Source organism: Rousettus aegyptiacus, unplaced genomic scaffold, assembly GCF_014176215.1.
Source record: "Rousettus aegyptiacus isolate mRouAeg1 unplaced genomic scaffold, mRouAeg1.p scaffold_m13_p_5, whole genome shotgun sequence".
NCBI lineage: Eukaryota > Metazoa > Chordata > Mammalia > Chiroptera > Pteropodidae > Rousettus > Rousettus aegyptiacus.
The window spans coordinates 55,917,099-55,938,477 of NW_023416308.1; the positions used below are offsets into that span (position 1 = coordinate 55,917,099).

The following is a 21,379-nucleotide window of genomic DNA, read 5'->3' on the forward strand; positions in this document are numbered from 1 at the left end:
TAGATCAACTGGACATAATTGACATATATAGAGCTTTCCATCCCAAAACAGTTGCTAATACATTCTTCTCTAGTGCACATGGATCATTCTCAAGAATTGAGCATGTATTGGGACATTGAGATAACCTCAACAAATATAAGAGGGTTGAAATCATACCAACCATACTCTATGATCATAATGCCTTGAAACTAGAGATCAACTGCAAAAAGAAATCAGGAAGAACCACAAATACATGGAGATTAAACAACATGCTACTGAAAAATAACCGGGTCAGGGAAGAAATAAAAAGAGAGATCAAGAGATACATAGAAATGAATGATAATAATAGTACAACATAGCAAAACTTGTGGGATATCGCAAAAGCAGTCATAAGAGGGAAGTTCATATCATGATAAGCCTATCTCCAAAAAGAAGAATGAGCCCAAATTAAAAACCTAGCACTTCATCTTAAAAAACTAGTGAAGGAATAGCGAATGAGGCCTAAAGTCAGCAGAAGGAAAGAAATTATCAAAATTAGAGCAGAAGTAAATAAAATTGAAAACAAAACCAAAAAAAAAAAAAAAAAAGAGAGAGAGAGAGAGAGAAAATAAATACAAGGACCTGATTATTTGAAAGGTTAATAAAATTGACAAACCCCTAGCCAGATTCACTTAGATAAAAGAGAAAGGACACAAATAAAGTCAGAGATGAAAGAGGGGAGATTACAACTGACATTGCAGAAATACAAAGGATCATGCAAGAACACTATGAAAAAGTATATAATAACAAATTTAATAACCTAGAAAAAGTTGACCAGTACTTAGAAAAATATAATCTTCCTAGATTGAATGAATCAAGAAGATATGGAAAATCTAAATAGACTGATCAGCTGTACGGAAATTGAAACAATCATCATAAACCTACCAAAAATAAAAGTCCAGGACCAGATGGCTTCACCAGTGAATTCTACCAAACATTCAAAGAAGAGTTAATACCTGTTCTCCTCAAACTCTTCCAAAAAATCTAAGAGGAGACAAAACTTTCCAACTCATTTTATGAGGCCAATATTACTCTGATACCAAAACCTGGTAAAGATAACACACAAAAAAGAAAACTGCAGACCAATGTCTCTCATGAACATAGATGTGAAAATCCTAATAAGGTACTAGCAACCAAATACAGCAACATATTAAAAAGATTATACACCATGATCAAGTGGACTTCATCCCAGGGGCACAGGGATTGTTCAACATACGCAAATCGATTAATGTGATACACCACATAAACAAATTAAAAAATAAGAATCATATGGTCATATCACTAGATGCAGAAAAAGCCTTCAACAAGATGCAGCATCCATTTATCATCAAAACACTTAACAAAATTGGTATAGAAGGAAAGTACCTTAATATAATAAAGGCCATATATGACAAACCCTCAGCCAACATTATACTTAATGGTGAAAAACTGAAAACCTTTTCTCTAAGATCAGGAACAAGGGAAGGCTGTCCACTATAGCCACTGTTATCAATATAACATTGGACGTCTTAGCAAGTGCAATCAGGCAAAAGAAATATATAAAAAGCATGCAAATAAGAAACAAAGAAGTCAAACTGTCACTATTTGCAGATGACATGATTCTCTATATAGAAACCCCTAAAGACTCTACAAGAACACTACTAGAAACAATAAGCAAATACAGTAAAGTTCCTGGTTACAAAACCAACGTTCAAAAATCCATAGTGTTTCTATACTCTACTAATGAAGCATCAGAAAAAGAAGTGGAAAAAATAATTTCTTTTGCAATTGCAACAAAAAGAATAAAACACCAAGAAAAAAAATTTAACGGAACATGTGAAGGACCTATATAATGAAAACTACAAGACTTTATTAAAAGAAATTGAAGAAGATACAAAGAAATGGAAAGACATTCCATGTTCTTGGATTGGAAGAATCGACATAGTTAAAATGAGCATATTACCTAAAGTATTATACAGATTTAATGCAATCCCCATCAAAATCCCATTGCCATTTATTAAAGAAATGGAACAAAAAATTACCAGATTTGTATGGAAGCACAAAAGACCCAGAATGGCCAAAGCCATCCTGATAAAAAAGAATGAGGCTGGAAGTATCTCTCTGCCAGATTTCAAATTATGCTACAAATCCACAGTAATCAAAATGGCATGGTATTGGCAGAAAAACAGACACACAGACCAGTGGAACAGAATCAAGAGTCCAGAAGTAAACCCATATTTATATGGGCAAATAAGTTGGACAAAAAAGTCAAAAACATACAGTGGAGAAAGAAAAGCCTCTTCAGTAAATGGTGCTGGGAAAACTGGAAGGCCACCTGCAAAAGAATGAAACCAGACTGTCGTCTAACACTAAACATCAAAATTAAGTCAAGATCAGAATCAATAAATGCATAGAAGAAAACACAGGAATGAAACTGAAGGACCTTGGACTTAAAGAGGATTTTATGAATTTGACCTCAAAGGCAAGGGAAATAAAAGCAAAAATAAATGAATGGGACTACATCAAACTAAAAAGCTTCTGCTCAGCAAAAGAAATCATCAATAATGCAAAGAGACAACCATCTGAATAGGAAAATATATTTGTAGGCAGTGCCTCCGATAAGGGCCTAATATCCAAAATATACAAAGAACTCATACGACTCAATAACAACAACAACAACAAAACAAATTATCCAATCAAAAACTGGGCAGAAGACCTGAACAGACACTTCTCCCTAGAGGACATACAAATGGCCAACAAATATATGAAAAGATGCTCAGCATCGCTAGCTATTATGGAAATGCAAATCAAAACCACAATGAGATACCATCTCACACCTGTTAGAATAGCCATAATCAACAGGGCAAGTAATAACAAATATTTGAGCAGGTATGGAGAAAAAGGAATCCTCATGCACTGCTGGTGGGACTACAGATTGGTACAGCCACTATGGAGTTTCCTCAAAAAGCAAAGAATGGATCTACCACATGATCTAGCAATCTCTCTATTGGGTATTTACCCCACAGACTTGAAAACTCATATTCGAAAAGATATTTGCACACCAATGTTCATAGCAGCATTATTCACAGTGGCCAGGACATGAAAGAAACCAAAGTGTCCTATGATAGATGACTGGCTAAAGAAGCTGTGATACATATATACAATGGAATATTATTCAGCCATAAGAAGAAATGAAATTCTGCCATTTGTGACAACCTGGATGGACCTCAAGATAATCATGCTAAACAAAATAAGCCAGATGGAAAAGGTAGAAAATCACATGGTATCATTTATATGTGGGATATAAATCGAAAAGCAACAAATGAATAGGACAGAGACTCAGGGACATGGACGATGGATTAGTGGTTACCAGAGGGTAAGGGGTGTGGGAGGAGAGGAGGTAGACAGGGTAAAAAGGATCAAATATAGAGGGTTTGGGGGAGGGTGAAGTGGGTAAAGGGGATCAAATATATGGTAAGTGAAGGAAACTGGACTCTGGGTGGTAATCACACAATGGAATATATAAATGTCAAATTATAATGTACACCTGAAAATCATATAATTGTATTAACCAATGTTACCCCAATAAACTTAAAAATAATTTAAAAAATAAAAACTAAGATAAAAACAATAATTTATCTACATAAATGTAAAACCTAAAACTTCAAAAGCAGAAGAAAACATGGGAATAAACATTTGTGACCTTGGGTTTAACAAAGATTTTTAATTATGGCACTAAAACCACAATTTGTAAAAATGTAAATTGATTAGACTATATCAGTATTAAAACTGATTTAAAACTAAAGAAGCAGGCTTTACTTGCTCTTCAAAGAATACTCTTAAAAGAACTTACAGATAAGGCATAGACTATAAGAAAATATTTTCAAATCACATATGTGACAATGGACTTGTATCAGAATTTATAATGAACTCTCAAAATTCAACAATAAAAAAATAAAAACTCAATTTTTAAAAACCAAACAAAACATTTGACTAGGCACACCAAAGAAGATACAGAGATGGCAAATAAGCACATGAAAAGATGATCAATATCATTAGTCTTTAGGGAAATACAATAAAACTGCAACGAGATACCACTATATATATATATATATATATATATATATTAAGATTGCTAAAATTAAAAACACTGACCATACCAGTTGGGATATGGGAGAATTAGAATTGGAATATACTGCTGGCGGGAATTTAAAATTACACAACCACTATGGATAATTGTTTGGCAGTTAAATGTGCATCTAATAATTTATTCAGCCATTTAATACCCAAGAAGAAGTAAAACATATGTTGATATGAAACCTGTACGCATTTTAATCGTAGCTTTATTTGTAATATCCAAAAATGGGAAATAATCCAAATTCATCAGTAGCTAAATGGATAAACAAAAATATATCCAAATAATGGATTACCACTCAGCAATAAAAACAATAAATTCATCTATACTACAATATAGATGAATCTTAAAATAATTATGCTAAATGAAAGAAACTAGATGAAAAAAGCATACCCTGTATTACATAAAATTTTAAGATATAAAAATAATTGTAGAACACATTTAGTACCTAGATCTTTACATCTAATATCATTTTCCAATAAATGGGTGATTCTAGGACTGGGGTAGGACATAGGTAAGATGAGGGGTCTGGAGCATCTTGTAATGCAAAAAAGCACGTGCACGTGCACACACACACACACACACACACACACACACACACGTGCAAGTTCTCAATGCCCATAGCTGAAACAATCTGAGCAACAAAATTAAGTAGCATTCGATAATGAGCTAAAGTATAAAATAAATATCCATGAGTCCACATCGATATAAATAAAAGACTAAATAAATTAGTAAATGGGGGAAGAAGAGGTAAATCTCTATGCAGAATTCTAAATAAAATATGCAGATATTCCACTCTAAAGGAGAAAGAGCGTAACTCCCTACTCCCCCACAATCCCTTTGTGTGAGCTGCTCACAGTGACTTCCTTCCAAAAATTACAGTATGGAAAAAGAGGAAAAGAGTAACTCTGTAGTGGAGAAACCTGACAAATTCTACTTCTGGTGACCAAGGTCAACATCAACTGTGATAAATCATGTCGACAGTATGTACTCTTGATGATGAATATGGCACTTTGCTGCTGTGATTTTCTTACCCTAAACCCATAACCCCAGTCTAATCATGAGGAAAACATGAAATTCCAATGGTGAGGCATCCTACCAATATGCCTCACCAGACTCCTCAAGACTGTCAAGGTCATCAAAAACAAGGAAAGTCTGAGAAACTGTCATAGCCAAGAGGAGCCTAAGGAGACATAACAATGTAATGTGATGTCCTGGATGGGATCCTGCAAAGGAAAAAGAGCATTAGGTAAAAACTAAGAGATCTGAATAAACTATGTATTTTAGTTAATAATAGCATATCAATATTATTTCATTAATTATGACAAATATATCATATTAATATAAGCTGTTAATAGGAGAAATTGTATACAGAGGATATAGGGGAACTCAGTGTACTATTGTTTAACTCCTCTGTAAATCTAAAACTCTTCTAAAAAGTAGAGTCTTGTAATAAAAAAAATTCTAAAGCAGACACTGTTGTAAAACATATGTGCATGTATAATTTTATACATATAATACATCAAGTATGAATTTTAAAATACTAATTTATAGTGACAGAAAGCAGACTAGTAGTTGTCTAGGGTTTGACGAGGAATGGCAGGGATGGGAAGGGATAGGAAAGAGTATTAGGAAGAGATTAAAAAGTGGCATGAGGAAACCTCTGTGGCAAAAGATGTATTTATTATCTTGTTTGTGCTTATGACTTCGCGGGTATATACATATTTCAAAACTTACATTTTAAATACATGCAGTTTATTGTATGATGACTTTATCTTAATAAGGCTTTTTTCAAAAGTATAAACAAAAAACTTCCAAATTTGAATTCTCTTCTCCCAAAATAAAGAGTCTTCAGGAATATTAGGAGTCAGTCCTATCACATCTAACCTTTGAGTTTTGTTTCAAAGATTCACTTACCCGGGGATTCTTGTGTCAGTGCTAATCACCTAGCATCAAATTTCATGGAATAATGATGATTTAGGACATGCTGGGCACCTTTAGTATTGTCTTGCCACCTCAAGATTTTCAATCTTAAGGAAACATCCTCATTACACAGTCTGGCTTCAGGAAAGTTTTATAACCAATCAAAATTAAGCCAAATACAGTTTGTCATTTAAAATGAACCCTAGTGCCAAATTTCCAGCTACAACAACCTAGAAACCAAATTCTGAGCCATCTGCTGTTTAAAAATCATACTTGTAAGAATGCTGGCTTGTGATCACCATGCTACTTACTATCTTTATAATATTGGGCAACTCTGCATCTCAGTTTTCTCAACTCTGAAATGGAGATGATAGTATCTACTTCACGGAACTGTTAAAGGATTAAATAAATTAATACATGGAAAGGCCTGAGAAGACTATCTGACAGTGCTACCCAGATTCTACAGATTCTATAGCATTAACTATCAGAAAAATATAAATCAAAACCACAGTGAGATATTACTTCACGCACACTATTGGGACTATAAGAAAATAGATATAAAAAGCATTGCTGAGAATGTGGAGAAATTGGAACCCTCATACTCTACTGGTGGGAATGTAAATTGTGCAATAACTTTTGAGGTGTGGCAGTTCCTTAACAGGTTAAATCTGGAGTTACCATATGACTCAGTAATTCTACTCCTAGAAAAATAAAAATTTTTCCAACAAAAATTATCCAAGAAAAATGAAAATATGTGTTTGCACAAATATACATGAATATTCATAGTAGCCTAAAAGTAGAAACAGCTCAACTGAAAAATTGAAAAATATAATTTGGTATATCCATACAATGAAATATTGTATGGCAATAAAAGAGAATGAAGTACTGATATACTGCTGGACCTTGAAAACATTATGCTAAGTGAAATAAGCCAGTAAAAAAGACTACATATAAAGTGATTCCATTTATGTGAAATGTCCGGATTAGGTAAATCCATGGAGAAGGAAAGTAGATCAATGGCTGCTGGGAAGTTTTAAAGGGAAATGAGGAGTGACTGCAAATGGGTATAAGGTTTCTTTTTGAGGTGATGCAAATGTTTAAAATTGATAGTGGTGATAGTTATGAAACTAAGAATATACTAAAAACCATTGAATTGCACACTTTAAAATGGGCAAACTGTATAGCATTTCTATAAAGCATGTTAAGTGGATTAAAATGGATTTGAAAGAGGAAAGCCTGAAAAGCAATGATAGTAATATCAATAAAATAGTGCACCACTCTAGCCACAACCCCTTCCATTCCCCCCTTTACACTATACTTTATTGATAATGGCCTCTTTGTAGTTCCCATATTTTGCCTTGCTATTGGCAGTCCTGCAAACAGATTATATCTGCTTCTTAGAATTCTCTTCACTCCTCCTCTACCTGCCTAACTCCTTTATATCTAAGACTAGACAGAGTAAAGCTAATTACTGGAGTTAATTCCAAAATCCAGTGGCCTGACATGATATAGGCTTATTTCTCACTTATATTGACTCTCCCCAGGGATTCAGGGATCCAGACTTCTTACCTCTACTGGCTTTATCCATCCTGGAGTCTTGGAGTCTTCCATTACAGTCTCTACTTCTAGCCAAGAGACCCTGTGGGGCATCAGCACAGATAGGACCTTGAGGAATTTTCCAAATGATTAATTCAGTTTTGAACATGGTATATTTCAGATGATGTCAAGATAGCCAATGGTCTTACATTCAGCATAGAGATTGTCAGTTTATGACTCTGTATCTCAAATTATTGCAACACTCTCCCGTCTCTTTACCATATCTTTATGAAGTAAGAGGTGTTTAAGAAACTCAAAGATTATTTTTAAGAAAACAATGTTGAGGGAAGAAAACAGTGTTCAACATTTCTCTTGAGAAACTTATGTAGCACAGGATATAGAAGCTGGAGGTAAAGGAAGCTTTCCTTAAAATGCTACTTATTAAAAATTGGAATGCATTCCTTAGGACAAATAAAAATATGGCACATAACAGTCAGACTTTCCACACAGGTGGAGAGGTATTATCAACTATCTTCCACTCCCAGACTTCTCTGCCACATTGAGGACTTTTCAAGAGCAGAACACGTTGGTTGTAATAAATTTGAAAGCACTCACTTTTATGGAAGTTATAAGATAACCCTTTTTATATTATTTAGGATCATTCTTAATATATTTATTCTCAAAGATAATATAATCAAATATCTTCCTCTATACCAAATCTTTACAAAATTGAAGTCCTGAAAATCCAACTTCTGATAGAATCCATTCATTTTTCCAGTTAGACTGGGCAGAATTCTTAACTGGTAATACAAAATCTGATGTGCTTATGAAATTTCATCTCACACCACCTGCTTTTCAGGGTGGATTCAGACTAGCGGTTGTGAATACCAACTCCAGAATTTTAGATCGGGTTGAAATCAGGGTAGGGAGGGGCTTTGGGCGGGGCTTCCAGATAGGGAGGAGGTGTTATTAGAAAGCTGTGGGGCCAGTCTTCTGCTATCTCTACTCAAGTTAAGCCTTGTACTATTTGAGTGTGCGAGGAACCGATGTGTGAGCAGCATTCTCAATGAGAACTAGTTTCACTTGGCATTTGAGTGGAATCTGCAACCACAAGGGTTTCTCCGACTTCTCGGAAAAGTGAGAGCTGCAGAGATCACTGTCGCCAGCTATAGGGAGCCTGCAGGAACACTGCTCTTCCTAAGAATAGGAAGTGGTCCAAGTAGCCCCAGGGTTTTAGTGAGAAGGGAAGTGGAAAGCAGGCAGGGATTGAGAGCTACACGGCAAGCACAGGTTTGAAGCCGGAGAAAAGTCGGGAGATAGAGCCGCGTGCAATTGCTTTCCAAGCCGCTGCCACTCGAGTGCCAGACTTGTGAGTACGCTGCGTCCCCGACCTCTGACTGAAGTCGGAGAACTCTCCTGGAGACTCTCCCAGTTAGGACACGAGATCCTTACAACTACTTTCTCTTGCTCTCCCCACCTGCCTCAGGAACGGAACCACTGCTACCCTTCCCCTGCCTACCTGATGGAGGGCAAAGGGCAGTGGCTGACCAGCGCCTCCCCTTTCTGACCCAGGAGGTGGAGATCCCCTCACCCTCAACCTCAACCCCGCCCGGTCCCGCCAAATTCAACACCTATTTTTCCTCCCGCTGCTTCTATATCCCTGACACCCCCTCCTCCTTCGCCTATCCCTCCTCCCTAGAGACAGGGGAGGAGAAAAGTAGAGTAAGGTCATCATGACAGAGCTGAAGGCAAAGGCTTCCCAGGCTTCCCAGGCTCCCCACGTGGCGGGGGGCGCGCCCTCCCCCACCCAGGACGGATCTCTTCTGCTGGGACGCCCCGACACAGGCCCCCTCCAGGCGAGCCAGACCTCGGACGTCTCGCGGGTAGTCTCGGCCATACCCATCTCCCTGGATAGGCTGCTCTTCACTCGGCCCTGCCAGGGACAGGACCAAGACGAAAAGACACAGGATCAGAAGGCACTGTCAGAAGTGGAGGGGGAGTATCCCAGAGTTGAAGCCATAAGGGGTGCAGGAGGTGGCAGCTCTAGACCACCAGTAAAGGACAGCGGGCTGCTGGACAGTGTTTTGGACACTCTACTGGCACCCTCAGGTCCCGGACAGAACCACGCCAGCCCTTCTACCTACGAGGCCACCAGTCCTTGGTGCCTGTTTGGCCCCGAACTTCCCGTAGAGCCTAGGGCTACCCCTGCCACCCAGGGGGTGTTTCCCTCGCTCATGAACCGGCCAGAGGACAAGGCTGACGACAGCTCCAGGACTGCAGCTGGCCATAAAGTGCTGCCCAGGGTCCTGTCATCGTGCCGGCAGCTGCTGCCCTCGACCTCTGGGAACCATCACTGGCCTGGGGCCGCCGCGAAGCCGTGTCCGCAGCCCACTGTGATGGAAGTGGAGGAGGAAGCTGACTCCGAGTCCGAGGGCTCGGTAGGTCCACTTCTGAAGGACAAACTCCAGCCTCTGGGAGTCACGGCGGCCGAAGGAGGAGCTGCGGCCACTGCTCCTGGGGCGGCCGAAGGAGGTGTCGTCCTGGTTCCCAAGGAAGATGCCCGCTTTTCCGCGCCCAGGGTCGCCCTGGCGGAGCAGGACAAGCCAGCCGCGCCTGGGCGCTCCCCGATGGCCACCATGGTGATGGATTTTATCCACGTGCCCGTCCTGCCACTCAACTCGGCTTTCCTGGCCGCCCGCACCCGGCAGCTACTGGAGGCGGAGAACTATGACGGTGGGGCCACGACTGTCAGCGCCTTTGCCGCGTCGCGGGGTTCACCCCCAGCCTCGTCCACCCCAGTCGCCGCCGGCGACTTCCCAGACTGCGCTTACGCGCGGGACGCCGAGGCCAAAGAGGACGCGTTCCCGCCGTACGGTGACTTCCAGGCCCCCGCCCTGAAGATTAAGGAGGAGGAGGAAGGCGCCGAGGCGTCCGCGCGCTCCCCGCGGCAGTACCTGGTGACTGGTGCCAACCCCGCTGTCTTCTCCGATTTCCAGCAGGCGCTGCCGCCTCTGAGAGCGTCGTCCTCCAGACCTGGGGAAGCGGCGGTGGCAGTTGCATCCACCAGTTCCTCTGTCTCGTCCGCGTCCTCGTCGGGGTCGACCTTGGAGTGCATCCTGTACAAAGCAGAGGGCGCGCCGCCCCAGCAGGGCGCGTTTGCCCCACCGCCCTGCAAGGCTGCGGGCGCAGGGTCCTGCCTGCTGCCGCGGGACAGCCTGCCCTCCACCTCGGCCTCAGCCTCCGCCACCGGGGCGGCCTCTGCGCTCTACCCGCCGCTCGGCCTCAACGGGCTTCCGCAGCTCAGCTACCAGGCCGCGGTGCTCAAGGAGGGCCTGCCGCAGGTCTACTCGCCCTATCTCAACTACCTGAGGTGAGGGCGTCCTGCGCGTCGCGGGAGTAGCGGTCCCACTGGTTCGCCGCAGCCAGCTCACAGCTCTCGGTGCCCGCTCCTCAGAGTGGCCGCAAGAGGGTGGGTGGCCGGGGCGGGGCACCCGGGCAATTTGGCTTCCCTTTACTTCCCTCCTCTCCTTACTCTTTCGGGTACACAAAAGGGGCGCAGAATATGCCATTTTGGGAGCATGCCTCCCCGAAAACATTGTTTAAACTTCAAATCTGCGAGATTCCGAAGCGGAACCAGTCCTGATTTAAATTGTGCAGGGTCACACCAGCTTCGCGGTAGCCCGGTGGAGGGGAAAGGGTGGGGTGAGTTGGGGGCTTGATAAAATGCTTCTCTTCTTAGGACATTTACTGGGAATGTCTGTCTTGGAGAGGTGACGTTAAGTGCCACCCTGGAGGGGTGGCACTTAATGTAGGGTAGCCTGCCAGAACCTCTCAATTTTCATATGAGTTTAAGATTAAAACTAATTTGTGTAACATGTTTAAATTATGGATTTAAATATCAATCACTGTAGTGCACTGTATTCTAATATTCTTTCCTATTCGCTACAACTTTCCACACAGGTTTTCAAAAACATTTGAATTTACATACTGAGGTAATGGAATTTTAAAGGAAAAAATGCTCAGTTTGGAGTTTCAGTGCTGTAAATAGACAAAACAGTGTCGGTATGTTGAACAATACTTTAAAATGACAAACACACACTTGTTAAAGTAAACAAGCATTACAGAGTTGAATTTTAAAATCAAAGCAAAAGCGCTGCTAAGTACAATTGAACTTTCCTGAACAAAAATTATGTATTTATTGTTCTTTTATGCTAGTGCTACTGATAAACGGCTAATAATTTGCAAGTCTGGTGAATTCACTAACGGGTTTAGTTTGCAAGTTTAATCTGCATGCCTTTCAAGTGCGTATATATATATATACAGTTCTATTTTTTTAAAACCCTCTTTCAGTCTGTCAATTCTAGGGTTAAGAAATCTTTGATACTAGATAGTGGTGCATCTAAAAATAAATAGAGTACTTTGTTTTGCATTTCAAGGCCGGATTCAGAAGCCAGCCAGAGCCCACAGTACAGCTTCGACTCATTGCCTCAGAAGATTTGTTTAATCTGTGGGGATGAAGCATCAGGCTGTCATTATGGTGTCCTTACCTGTGGGAGCTGTAAAGTCTTCTTTAAAAGGGCTATGGAAGGTAGGCTCCTTTCCCATGATCCTTTATTATTGGTTTAATTGTAAAGGAAGATCATCCAATATTTTATAAATTTTAATTATTGCTTCTTTATTCTAAAAAATGGTAATATTTCCATATAACTTTAAATATATGATATTTTTCACAATATGTTTTTACAATACTCACAATTGAATGCAGTTGGATATTATAAATGTATAATATTTAACTAACACTTTCAATAATAGATACAAGTCATATTAATCCTGGGAACAATGTTAATATTCATTAACTATTTAGCTTTAAAGAAACATCTTTGTTCTAATTTTATTTTGATATTTTTATTGTATATTATATGTAACATATTCAATTTAAAATTTTGATCAAAAGAAAAATGGTAAAAGTCATCAAAATTATATATCTGTACTTGTGTACTTGTGTGTAAATGTACATGTATATGATGTTACAAATTTTCTATGTGATTTTGTCTTTTCCCTACAGACACATTTATGCAATACTTATATATAAAATTTAAAAAATTTGTTTAGTATGTTTTGTATATAAAGTGTATAAGGGGATAGAGTAAACAGTTTAAAGCAAATGAAAAATTTAGGCATCATGGTAATATAATTTCTAAAGTATTTTCCTGCAAGACTTATGTTTTCAAAGTCATCTAAATTACATATTTATTGAATGATTTTGGACTGACTTGAAAAGTATATTTTAGACTTGAACTTTCATAAATAATATTTTAAAATTTCTCTATCTACAGTAAATGCTAATCAGCCAAACACATTTATATTTGAAGATAAAAATATATTTAAAGATCATTTCACATTTGAATTCTAACAATAAGTGTATTTTGTAATAAACTGAAATTAGTTTAAGGTTTCCTCTGTGGTGCTGCAATCACACCTAGACAAGGAACTGGAGGTGAATGTCTGCTGTTTTGCTTCATGTTGGAGAGTTTTTGGATTTTAAGACCCCTATACTTACAAGTAGAAAAGAGGTAGTGGGGAATTTTTACCTAAAATGGGGTTTCAAATGCACACCAAAAGACTACTAACCCTAAAGACATTTAACAAAATAATTATCTACCCTTGTAGATCCCTAACAGGTGACTCTTTACAACTTTTATGCCTTTTTGATGATTTGATGAAATGATTTCTAGTTATTAATAGATTTGTATTCTACTGAAATTAATTTTTCATAAAAACACTTGCTTTGTATATTGCTAGCATATGATTTTTTTGCCCACAAAGGTTGAGTGTATTTAACTGATGTTAAACATATTTATTCAGCTTTAGGGGAGGTCATTCGCATTTTAAATTAATTGAGGCACAGTGAAAAGAGGGTGTGTGAGAACTGAGAGTGGGCTTAACTTTCCCATTGACATTGTTTAACCATAGTTACAGATGGAAGTTCTTTGTGTGGAAGAGTTGATTCTTCAGTGCGTAATTGGAGTTACTGTTCTTATCTGACTTTGGTTCTGGTTTCTTGAACATTTCCTTCTGCATTAATATGATTTCCTTCATTCTAACAGTCTCCTTATAATAGTTTAATTCTTTAAGTGAATGACCCACTTAGAATCCCCTAAGCCCAGTTTATTCTAGCTCAGCTCCCTCTTTTTTACAGATAAGAAGTCCCAAAGACAAATCTGAGTTTCCAAAGAGCATACAACTTGTTAGTGGCTGACTGTTAGTTAACATAGGTTAGATATTCTTTAATCACAATGTTTATAATTCAGAGATGGAACACACAAGTAGATATGCTACTTAATTCCTGTAAGTTACTTCAAAAAGTACATGTAGGACCAAAGCCCTCCCTAACTAAAATACATATGCTTTCACACTATTATCATCAGACTAACATCCAACACCATATAAGATGTCTTCTCGAATTTACTCTTAGAAAGCATTTGTTGGACCCCTCCTGTATACTATTTTAGTCTTTAGTAGTAGAAATGAAGTAACTTTATTTGGCAATACTTACAAAGAGGACTCAAGATAATTCTTGATACATCATTCATGAAACTAGAGCAAGATTACAAAACTATGTAAGTTCATTCAGCAATTACATATTCTTACAGTTAGATCTTAGCGAAAGGTTCCTTCGCTGATTTTACCTCTGTCTGCCTTAGATATAAATCGAGGATAACAGTAGCTACTTCTTAGGGTTGTTATAAGGATAAAATGAGTTAACACATGTAAAGTTTTAAAAGAATACCTAATATATTGTCAGCTTCAACTGGTATTGCTTTCACATTCAAGGAGCTTATAATAGAGTGGAGAAGGTAACATGTATGCATGTAAAATAAAGATTATCATTAAATATCCAGAGAAACAATTCTGTAAAGTATATATAAGGTTTGTGTGGTTTGTTAGCTTGTGTGTTTGGGCAGGAGAAAGGTGGTTGTAGGATGGAATGTGTATGTTCTAGAATGATGGGAGAGGGCTTTGAGGAAGATTTAAACTTGATTATTAAAGGACAAATAAGATTATTAATCCCTGGGCATTGGGAGCTTTTAAGTGTATATGTTCAAAGAAGAGTGAAGAAATTAAGATTAGACTAATTAAGATCCATATTAGGAAATTATGAGAGTTGAAGTTTGAGAAGTTAGTTAGGTAAAGGTTAGTCCCATTGGAAGGGAGTTAATGATTTAAGGCAAGAGAAGAGAGAGAAGGTTCTGGGAGTTTTCAAGAGCGAGAAAGATGAAGAAGGATTTTTGTAGTTGGAGAAACATGCAATATTTGACATCTTAGAGTAAAGTAGGGCTGTAGGATGAGCTGGTTCAAAGTGGAACTATGTGTGAATGCCAGTGTGTCCAAATTTGAAAGTTAGTAGTCAATAATATGGCTATTCATGTGTTACCAGGGAGAATAATGATGATGGTCTTTTAGCATGCATATGTGAAAGAAAATTGATTCAATTCTAGTGTTATCTTGTGGCCAGCATCACATACTGAGAAATATGATAGTTATGTGTTTCTTTCATAAGTGGCATTGCACAGAAGTTTATTGGAAAGAAGATGACAACACACTAAGGTATATCATAGTCTTGATATTGTTCTCCCTAAGAGAGTCGGGCAGAAGTCTAGAGAGCCCAGTTCCTGTAAACCAGGAAGAAGGTAGTCAGTTCATAGGATTAGATTCTAATTGCTAGTCCTGTATTAAATTTCTGGAGTAAGGGGGCAGGGAACACTATGGTCTATAGGAACTAAGATTGAGTGATGTTTAAATTGCCTTAATCTCATTTAAAGTGGTAGAGTCCGAATTCAAACACAAATGGTGCGACTCTAGAATCTGTACTCTTAAGTACTATACTTTCTTTCTCATAATAGGAAAAGTATAAATTTTAAAGAAAAAATGATAGAGGGTTGAAAGAAGAGGTTAAATGTGCACCAAGTGATAAAACATCTAGGAAAGTAAAAATTAGTCCTAAAGAAGAATGAGAGACCAAGGGTGATTAGAAGCGAGCGATGTAAATGGATGGGTGATAATGACTTCACATTTAAGGTAGAGAGGAGAAGACATAGTCAGGGGGCAAGAGCCACTCACTCTCTTTTCCAAGTTAGGAGTGGGAGATAATAAAGCCTATACTAAAAGTCATCCAGGAAAACTGGGTTTTCCTTGGTAGGAGACAGAGAAAAAAGAAACCACTAAGAAAGTAGAGGTAGAGGGTAGTAAGAAATGACAATGCTAAGCTAAAAAATGAAATTGCCAAAAAACAATTGGTTGAATAGCCCACTGCATTCCTATACTAAGACTTGGAGTGAACCAGGAAGTCCAGGAAGTAGTCAAGAATTGCTTTGAGACCTTTAAGGAGTTGAAGTCATAATGACCTGCCAGTCCTAGAAATACAGTATTGTACGACCTGGTATTAAGAAGGAAAGCATCAATTCTCATTGGATTACCTCTCTATGCATTGTGAGTGGCTCAATACTAGGAATATACTAGACATTTAATGAATATCTTAGCTAAATAAACTGATCGTCATAACTGATGATGCCAATATTGTAGTCTTTAGATGCTTGACACCAACAGCATTTGTAGTGAATACATTTAATGGAATATGGTTGGACGAATATTGTAATACAGCTGAAAAATTATTTAGAAGACACTAGGCTAAGTTGTTATTGATGGATTTTAAGTCAATTACCTTATTCTCATTTTTTCTAGATTTATTAAGGTATAATTGAAAAATTTATAAGATATTTAAAGTGTAAAACATGATGATTTGCTATACATATGCATTGTAAAAGGATTCCTCCCTCATCAAGTTAATGAACACATCTATGGCCTCACATATTTACCTTTTTCTTTTAGGCAAGAACATTTAAGCTCTACTCTTAGAAAAGTTCAGTTATGCAATACAGTACAATTATATAATCTCAGCTATAGTCACCATGTTATATACTAGATCTTCAGACTTTATTCATTTATAACTGAAAGTTTTACCAATCTCTCCCTATTTTCTCCACCCTTCAGATCTTGGCAGCCACTTTTCTAAATTCTGATTCTATAAATTCAACTTTATTTTTTAGATTTCACATATAAGTGATACCATCTGATATTTATCTTTCTCTGTTTGACTTATTTCACTTAGCATAATGTCATTCTGTTCATCTTTTTTTGTTGTTTTTATTCATTTATTAATTAACCAAATATTTATTGAGCACCTGCCACATGCCAAGCACTATGCTAGGTGCTGGTTGAAAGAACAATAAAACAGAACAGACCTGGCTGGCAGCAGCCCCAGTGCAGTTTATCATGTAATGGAGGAAAGGAACCTTTACTCAATTAGTATGCACATAACTAACTACAGATGTGCTTTGTGATTAGTTTATTCAATGCCTGGACAACCAGAGAATTTCTACCCTTGTCAGAAGCCGGGTATGGTGGGAGAAGCCTTTCAGAGTTATAAGACATCGTCATATGTAGACCACAGAGGAAACTGTACAGAAATGAAATATTTTTATGAATAATGTATTTGTTTCAAAAGTTGAGTAGAGTTGGTATCAGATTAAAAACGAAAACTAATTTGGTAACAATTTTCACTGCTATGGCTTCCAAAAGAGAAGCAATGAACTTTCAAATTTTTTAAAGTTTTTAATATTTTTAGAGCTATTTTAAGTTCACAGAAAAATTGAGAAGAATGTATAGAGATTTCCCATATAGTCCCTGCTCCGACAAAAATCACCCAAAGTCCACCAATTACATTAGGGTTCACTCTTGATGTTGTACATTCTATAGGTTTGAAAAAATGTGCAATGACATGTATCCATCATTATGGTATCATATAGAGTAGTTCCGCCATCCTAAAAATTCTACATTCTACCTAATCGTACTTCTGGCCCACCTAATTCCTGACAAACACCCATCTTTTCACTGTCTCCATAGTTTTACCTTTTCCAGAATGTCATATACTTTGAGTTAGTAATGTGCATTCAAGTTTCTTCCATGTCTTTTCATGGCTTGACTGTTCATTTCTTTTTAGCACTGAATAATCCATTGTCTGGTTGTAGCACAGTTTATTAATCCATTCACTTGTTGAAGAACAGACATCTTGATTGCTTCCAAATTGTGGCAGTTTGAATAAAGCTGCTATAAACATCCACGTACAGGTTTTTGTGTGTACATAAGTTATTAATTTCTTTGGGTAAATACCAAGAAGGGCGATTGCTGGATTGTTGGTTAAAGTATGTTTAGTTTTGTTAGAAACTGCCAAACTGTGTTTCCAAATGGCCATGCTATTTTGCATTCCTATGAGCAATGAATGAGAATTCTTGTTGCTCTGTATCCTTTCCAGTATTTGGTACTGTCTGTGTTCTGCATTTTGGCTATTCTAATAGGTGTGATATGATATTTATTGTTTTAAATTACATTTCCCTGATGCGATATGATGTGGAGCATCTTTCCATATGCTTATTTTCTATCTGTGTATCTTCTCTGGTGAGGTGTCTATTAAGGTGTTTGGCCCATTTTTTTTCAAATGCAATTACTTAATTTTTTAAATAATATTTTTATTTTTCAATTGTAGCTGGCATACAATATTATATTAAAGGGGTACAACATGGTGATTAGACATTTATATATCTTACGAAGTAATCACCCTGATAAATCTAGTACCCATCTGACACCATACACAGTTATTACAATATTATTGACTATATTCCTTGTTCTATCCTTTATTTCCACATGATTATTTTGTAACTACCAATGTGTGCTTCTTAATTTCTTTCCCCTTTTCACCAACTCCCCGAGTGTCCTTCCACCTAGCAACCATCAAAATATTCTCTGTATCTATGAGTTTGTTTCTGTTTTGTTTATTTTGTTCTTCAGAATCTATCTAAGTAGAATCATATGGTGTTTGTCTTTCTCTGTCTGATTTATTTCACTCAGTACAATACACATTAGATCCATCCATGTTGTTGCAGATGGGAAGATTTCATTCTTTTTATGGCTGAGTAATATTCCATTATAAATATGTACTACCTCTTTATCCATTCATCAGTTGGTGAACACCTGGGTTGCCTCCATATTTTGGCTACTGTAAATAATGTCGTAATGAATATATGGATTCACATGTCCCTTTGAAATAGTGTTTTGGGTTTATACAGATAAATACCCAGAAGTGGGATTATTGAGTCCTTCTTTATCTCTTTTTATAGTTTTTGTTATAAAGTCTATTTTGTCTGGTATAAGTATTGCTACTCCAGCTTTTAGTTTGTTTCCATTTTCATGAAACATCTTTTTTCCATTCTGTTACTTTCAGTCTGTGTGTGTCTTTCAATCTGAAGTGAGTCTCCTATAGGCAGCATGTGTAAAGGTCTTGTTTTCTGATCCATTCAGGCCCCCATATTTTGATTGGAGCACCTACTTCATGTACATTCAAAGTAATATTGGTAGAGATGTAGTTATTGCCAATTGATTATTTATATTTTTTATCTTTCTTTTATTTTTCTTTCTTTTTTTCTTCTTCTTAAAGAAAGCCCTGTAACATTTACTGGAATAGTGGTTTGGTGCTGATGAAATCCTTTAGCTTTATTTTTTTTTTGTCATCTGGGAAGCTTTTTATTTGTCATTTGATTCTAAATGATAGCTTTGCTGAGTAGAGTAATCTTGGTTGTAGGTCTTGCTTTTCATCACTTCAAATATTTCCTTCCAATTCCTTCTGGCCTGTAAAGTTTCTATTGAGAAATCAGCTGACAGTGTTATGCGAGCTCCTTTGTAGGTAGCTAATTACTTCTATTGCTTTAAAAATTCTTTTGTTGTTAGCTTTTGCTATTTTAATTATGTCGTGTCTTGGTGTGGACCTCTTTGGGTTCATCTTGTTTGGGACTCTGAGCTTCCTGGGCTTGTATGTCTATTTTCTTCACCAGATTAGGGAAGTTTTCTGTCATTTCTTATAAAGATCTTCCGTCCCTTGCTCTCTCTCTTCTCCTTCTGGTATCCCTATGATGTGAATGTTAGTATGCTTGATGTAGTCCCATTTAAAATATTTTTTTCTTGATGCTGTTCCGATTGGGTGTTTTTTGCTACCTTATCTTCTAAATTGCTAATTCAGTCCCCTACTTCATCTAATCTACTGTTGATTCCTCCTAAGGCATTCTTCATTTTTGTTATTGTATTTTTCATTTATAACTGGTTCTTTTTTATGTTTTCTACCTCCATTTTTGTGTTTTCTATCTCCTTAAGTCATCACTGAGTTCAGGTACTTTTCCCCTAAGTTCATTGAACATCCTTATAACCAATGTTTTGAACTCCGCATCTGGTAGATTGCTCATCTCTATTTTATTTAGATCTTTTTCTGGAGTTTTGTTCTGTTCTTTCATGTGGGACATGTTTCTTTGTCTCCCCATTTTGGCTGCTCCTCTGCGTTTGTTTCTATGTATTAGATAGGGCTGCTCTGTCTCTTGGTTTTTGTAGTCTTATGCTATAGGTGTTGTGGGACCCATAAGGGCAATCTCCCTGGTCCCTTGAGTCAGGTGCTCCAAGTGAGTCACTTATATGGATTGTGTGTGCCCTCCTATTGTAGTTGACCCTTGTTTTCTATTTGCATGTCAGTGGGAGAAACTGAACCTTGAGCTTATTTGTATTGAGGACAGACTGGTGCAGGACTAACCCTATGGAGAAGGATTCACTTTAGCAGGGCTCTGGCGACTTCCTAGTCTGCTCTTTGGTTGTGTTGTCCTTGTATGTGACCCTGGGTGGTGCTGGAGCTTGTGGGAAGCTGGCCATTGGGCATGCCATCCCCCACCTCCTGGAGGGGACCTGTAGCAGGCCAAGTTCATCTTCAGTTTGTGCCCTGCCCAGAGTCACCTGGCAAGAGTCATGAGGCAATCTGCAAATGGCCATCACCAACATGGGCCTTAGAGATTCCTTGAGAGGACAAGCTGCAAACCAAGGCTGGCTGCCACTAGTGCTGGGCTTGGGGCTGCTCAGTGAGACATGTGGGGAATGCTGAGGTCACAGACTGCTTGTTTGGGGTTTACGAACCTTGGAGAGATTTTAAGAAAGTCTGCAGCATGGGCAAAACAGGCCATTTGTATGGAAAAGTCATTTGGAAGTTACCCTCAAGTGGGTGGGACAGGGTCTCACGGATTCATCAAGGTGTGGAACCAGTATTATGCAGATTAGTGGAGACTTTGACATGGTGCCCACCTGGGTCCGCAAGCTGGGCAGGGGAGGGCTCAATAATGAATCAATGGGTTTTACCAGCACTTCTGTCTGGGAGAAAACTGCCCCTTCAGTTCTCACCCTGAAGCCAGAATACTCAGTTCCTCTCTGTCTGTCTCTGGTGCCTTTCAAATTGCTGCTCCAGGACTGGAGCTCAAAGTGAGTGAGTTCATCAGCAGGTAAGTCTCCTTAAGAGGTATGTCTGCAACTCCAGCCTCTCTCTCTTTCACTCAGCCACAATTTCCACTGGTTTTCACAGCCAGAAGTTGTGGAGACTTCTCTTCCTGACACTGGTGCTCCAGGTTGGGAAGGCCAGTGTGGTGCTGGGACCCCTCTCTCCTCCACGGCGGCCTCCACAGCTAAGATATCTGTTCTTATTCAGCCACCACACTCAAGTATGGAACCAAGTCATTCCATCTCAACCCCTCCTACCAGTCTCGAGATGGCCTCTTCTCTATGCCTCCAGTTACGGAACTTTTGTTGAGCTAGACTTCAGGTGACTCCCAACAATGGCTGTTCTATAGTTTAGCTGTGAGAGGAGGCAAG

The 21,379-nt window shown here is 38.4% G+C and overlaps 1 protein-coding gene across 8 annotated transcripts in view; it reads left to right on the forward strand.

Annotated features, from left to right (window-relative positions):
- Positions 1–8,603: 8,603 nt before the first annotated feature.
- The window catches only part of PGR (progesterone receptor), a 126,813-nt gene continuing 114,037 nt past the window's right edge, over positions 8,604–21,379 (forward strand). For all 8 annotated transcript variants that reach the window (XM_016134012.2, XM_016134014.2, XM_016134013.2 and 5 more), the window contains exons 1-2: positions 8,604–10,961; positions 12,028–12,179. In XM_016134012.2, coding sequence (XP_015989498.2) covers positions 9,325–10,961; positions 12,028–12,179 — 1,789 coding nt within the window. In that variant the 5' untranslated portion in view covers positions 8,604–9,324. The remainder of the gene's footprint in view (positions 10,962–12,027; positions 12,180–21,379) is intronic.